The 5,279-nt window shown below is 19.2% G+C and overlaps 1 protein-coding gene across 1 annotated transcript; it reads left to right on the top strand.

The window, feature by feature from the left end:
• Positions 1-4,487: 4,487 nt before the first annotated feature.
• MKS88_003490 (fam-l protein) lies at positions 4,488-4,933 on the top strand (the record flags this gene model as incomplete). Its single annotated transcript, XM_067216585.1, has 2 exons — positions 4,488-4,574; positions 4,703-4,933. The coding sequence occupies 2 exons, from the start codon at positions 4,488-4,490 to the stop codon at positions 4,931-4,933; spliced, it is 318 nt and encodes a 105-aa protein (XP_067072305.1).
• Positions 4,934-5,279: the final 346 nt, after the last annotated feature.

The following is a 5,279-nucleotide window of genomic DNA, read 5'->3' as shown; positions in this document are numbered from 1 at the left end:
ATAATAATTAATGATCAGAAGCAGTTAAATTCCTTCTTACAATTTTATTAAGTTTATAATAAATAACACATTACTTTGTTTTATTAATTTATTCATTTATATATAAATATAAACATATTAGTAAAAAAAAACAAAATTATTTTTATATTTGGAGGATTATATAATATTTGGTATAAGCATAAGACTTATTTTATATTATTTTTTCATTTATTTTTCTTTTTCTGCTTTAATATATGATAATGTTATTGCGTGATGATACTGTTTATACTTCTCATTTAATTTATAATCATTTAAAAATTAATAAGTGTTCACGTGAATTATAGAAGTATTTTTGATAATATTACGAATCTATTGCATAAATTATATATATAAAATATAATATACAATATTGAAGCAGTTATATTCCATAAAAAAATTATTAACATAATATTAGCTAACAACCATACTATATACATAAAAAGTTCTACCGTGTAAAAGCCAATATATATTTAAGAAAAAATATATGTTTATATGAAATTTTACTTTTTTCTTATTTAATAAGTATAAACGTTTATTCTAGTTGCTGTAATATATATTATTATAAAAAAATATTCACATATTTAAAATTACGGTTCATATTATTTCATTATAGATTTTACAATTAACTATGTACTCAAATAACGCAAGCACGCATAAAGAAAAATATGTATTAGGAGTATGATAAATAAATCTATATTAAGTTATATATGCTTTAATTTTATTTGTATACTTTTATTTATAACCCTAAATATAAAATGATATATTATACGGGGAATTTGTTTTATATATGATTTCATTAATAATGGAATATATTATATTTATATACATTTCCTAAATGTGTAACTTGTGATTATATTAATTTATAAATTTTACCATTTAATCTTAATGAATTACGTATAATCATTAAATTTGTAGTATATTTAATATCAAATTATTTGATGTTAGCTTTGATATTTTAAAATTTTGAATTCAATGAATTATCACGTTTGTCATTATTTAAGTATTACCGTATAAATATGATTATTTGTATTCAATTATACATTAAATTATAACTAATACTTCTTATTACGTATTTTTAATTAAATTCATGATAATTTTATTTATCATTTGGAGCTTCTATTAACGTTACTATTATTCAATTAATAGGTTGTCCTTTCTATTATATTTCTACTTATATATATCATATGGATAGGTTGTCTCTTAGAACTACTATTTATTCAAAATATATGTGCGCTGAATAATAATATAGATATTAGTTATCATATTAAAATTAATGTTTTTTTGAATATTCTCTATGTTTACTTCACAGCATATAATTATGAATAAAATATTTGTCTTTGAATTGCACATTTTGTTTTTTCCACCTTGTCAAAAGAGTTTACAGTGAATTTTACATTTGAACTTTTAGCGTTCCGTTACAATAATACCCACATAAATACTATTATATTGCTAGTATGATTATTAAAAAAAATTATTCATACATTTTTTGTGTATTTTTTTAAAACAACCTTGAATTAACTTAGTCACGAATTTATATTATATACACAACGATTATTATATTTGAATATTTATAAATTAGAGTAATTTACAGTGCCGTATTTTATATAATAAGTACTGTTACATATGTATAATGATTTTAAGAATAATGTATAGTTATATGTTCATATTTTACATTCATATATTTCTAGGAGTTTGTAATTTTTTTTTTATTGTTGGCAACATTGTTTGTTAAGTGAAGTAAAATAATTTTAAAAAAAATACATATTTATAGGTAAGACACCATTAAAACAGTAATTTTTGTCATAATAGATTAAAGGGGTTATAGAAAAGCATTATCATTTTTAATTTGAAAAATTTATAGTTTGAGAAAAAGGAAGAATATGAAAAAAAATGTTATAAATATGAATGTAATTATGGGAAGTTTTTAGATAAGTTCATTCTGAGAATCACTTGAATGTGTTTCTTCTAGTAGGAATAACATCTTAATTGATGTTTTTATGTAAAATGATGTTCATTGAAATTGAGGAGTTTCATGAATCTCATTTACAAGTTTTATGTATCGACAGCGCTTGCACTTAGTCATGTAATTTTTACGTGTACTATATTCATATCTAGAGATTTTAATTATCTTACAAAAATTATTGCTCTTTTGTATAATATATTTATTTATAGATTAATACATTATTAGTCTTATAAATCTGCATATGCTTAGGGAGTGTAAGTATTTATTTAAGAATAATGTCTTTTTAGAAATAATATAACAAATATTTTATATAAAAAAGGAAAATTTTAAAACATTTATTACTTCTGGAAAAGCAACAAATATAGATATACATAAATATATTATACTTGTAACCATATAAACGATATACTATATTCTGTACAAATTAAGCATTTAAAGGAATATTTTATTTTATGTAGGTTTTTCACTTTATTGTTAGTGTAAATATGATAATTATATTATGAAATTTAATATTACTTTATATTTTATTAGTTTTATTTGTATGTATTAAATATAAAAAATCGTAATATGTAAAGCATCTAAAGTTTATTAATATATATATATATATATATATAATAGCACAATTCACCTATTCTATATATACATAATAAGGAATATATTTAGAATTCTAGAAGGAAATTAAACTATTTTTACGTGATTTAATAATTAAAAAAAAAATAATAAATAATTGATGTAAATATATATCTGCTGTTTAAAAAAATAGAACAAAAAACTATATAGATATAATCAGTGCTTTTAGACCTGAAAAATCCCATTTATAAATAAATGCCTAAAAGAATTAAATTATATTCACTTATTTTTTATTTTAATTTTATAATTTATAATTTCGTTCTGTAAATATTTAAAATAGGTTATTTTATTCTTTATATAGTAACATTAATTGTAGAAAACTAAGACAAAAAAATTGTTCGGAAAACTACAAAAAGCTAAATAAGATTATTCATAATTATTGTAAGAACTAGAATACATATAGGATAAGAAAATATAAATATAATTATGTTAATTTATGTAATTTAAATATAGTGTTATATATTTAGCTATCTTTCCATATTATTAATTTTTTAATTATACACTTGTAAAATAATAATTTTTAAGGAAATTATAAAGAATTATTTTAGATGGTTACAATAATTTTTGGCGAATATAATATTTTTGGAATTATCATTCTCTGCACTATAACAAATAAGGAATGGGAATATTGAGGAATAATTTATTGTTTACTGTTAAAATGGTTCTTAATATAATATTATTTATTTATATATTTATGAATATTTATTATGATGCATCTCCAAAAATAATTTGAAATACTGTATTTTAAAGGATTATGTATAATATAATTTATTCGCTCTAATATTACAAATAGAAGTATTACTAAATCATGTATTTTAGAAGATAAATTTGTTATTCTTTCTTGTTAGTTATGTGCATATTATATTCTGTATATAGCATGCAAATTAATTCCTGTTGTTTATTTATAAATTAATAGAACTGCATGGCATATTTTTATTTCATTTCTACATTAAAAATTTTTCTCATTTTTTTTTATAAATATTTCTTTCGTATGTATATAATTAAAAAAAAAAATGAAAAAAATTATGTTGATGAATATGGAGATTTTTCATAAGGTAAAATGATATAAATTAAACTTAATTAGAAAGAGTACTATTAAAAATTTTTAGTAGAAAAATACAAAAATAACTCCTTATTTGTTTTTGGATCATATATTTCTTAACAATTTAGGTAGTTCCGCAGAAATTTGATTTTTTAATAAAATTTATACACTATAAAAAAGCACATCCGCTTAATGAGGAATTAATACAATTGTATTAACATGAATAATGTACTTTTTTTCTTTTATGAGAACTATTATTTTATTATTATAATAATTAAAATTTCATTAAAATTAAGTACCTTTTCCAAAATAAATATTTATAACATTTGAATTATACATAGTATAGCATTCTTAACACCAGTAATTATAATCTTAATACTTATAGGAATATATTATATATATATATATATATATATATATTCCCTACATTATATATACTATATAAACTAAATATTTACATATAATAAGTATTCGCATATTTATTTCAGAATTTATTCTGAAGATGATTTATAAAATATTATATAATTAATGTACTACATTTAATAGTTAGATTATATATTTTGAATATATATGAATTAATTAAGGTTTTTTCATGTTATTGAAAGTTTGTTATTTATAATTAACATTAAAACAAACATTATATAATGCATTTATAAGTTTATATTCTATTGTAGGTGTTGTAAAGAACAATGGAGTTATATACATTTTATCATCTATTTAGTAATATTACGAATACATTTTAAAAATAAATATTTCATTTTATCATTAGACGTATATTTTAATATTATTAACTTTTTTTTTATTTATTATATTGGAATATTATATATCTATATCATGGAACAAAAAATAAAGACACTTTTACTGATTAATTTTGTTTGGATTATCGTTTTACCTTGGACATGTCATTTTAACAGTAATATTGTATTATAATATTATTTAAGGAAAATTGAAAAACTAATATATTTTTTTTTTTTTTTAATTAAATCTTTTTGTTTTTGCTTCTGTATTATTTGTACTATTAGATGACGAATATTTACATTTTTTTTTAGATTATATTTGATATATCATTGGATAAGTATAGCAAAAATAGGAAAAAATTAGTAAAAAGAGATTATCGATTACTAGGAAAATATAAACATAGTATGAATTCAAAAGTTACATGTACAAGACAAGAGATACCTAATACTAGTTTTAACAACAAAAATGATATATGTAACAACGAGAAAGAGGTGAAAACAAAAGTGAAAGAATCAAATAGAAGTTCACAAGGGAATACATGAGGCTATAAAAAAGATACGAAAAATAAATCTTATATATTTGAAACAAAAAAATATTCCCATTTGGAAAGAAAAATATTAAATGAACTTGATTATCAGAATTTTCTTATATACAACAGAACAATTAGTGATAAGCTGTACAAAAAAATAATACTTAAAAAATGCAGATTACGACTTGCTTTACCTTTAATATTGTTTCTGATGCTATCATTATCACTCATGTTAGATTTTTCTTGTAACTATGGTTTTACAAGGGGGTTATATAAGTTATTAAGTTTTTCATTAATTCAGCTAGATCATACGAGTTTTCACAATTATTTGAAGAACAATGTAGGTTGGCTTTTCAAGT

This window comes from Plasmodium brasilianum, chromosome 11 (genome assembly GCF_023973825.1).
Source record: "Plasmodium brasilianum strain Bolivian I chromosome 11, whole genome shotgun sequence".
Classification (NCBI taxonomy): domain Eukaryota; phylum Apicomplexa; class Aconoidasida; order Haemosporida; family Plasmodiidae; genus Plasmodium; species Plasmodium brasilianum.
This window is presented reverse-complemented; position numbering and strand designations above follow the sequence as displayed.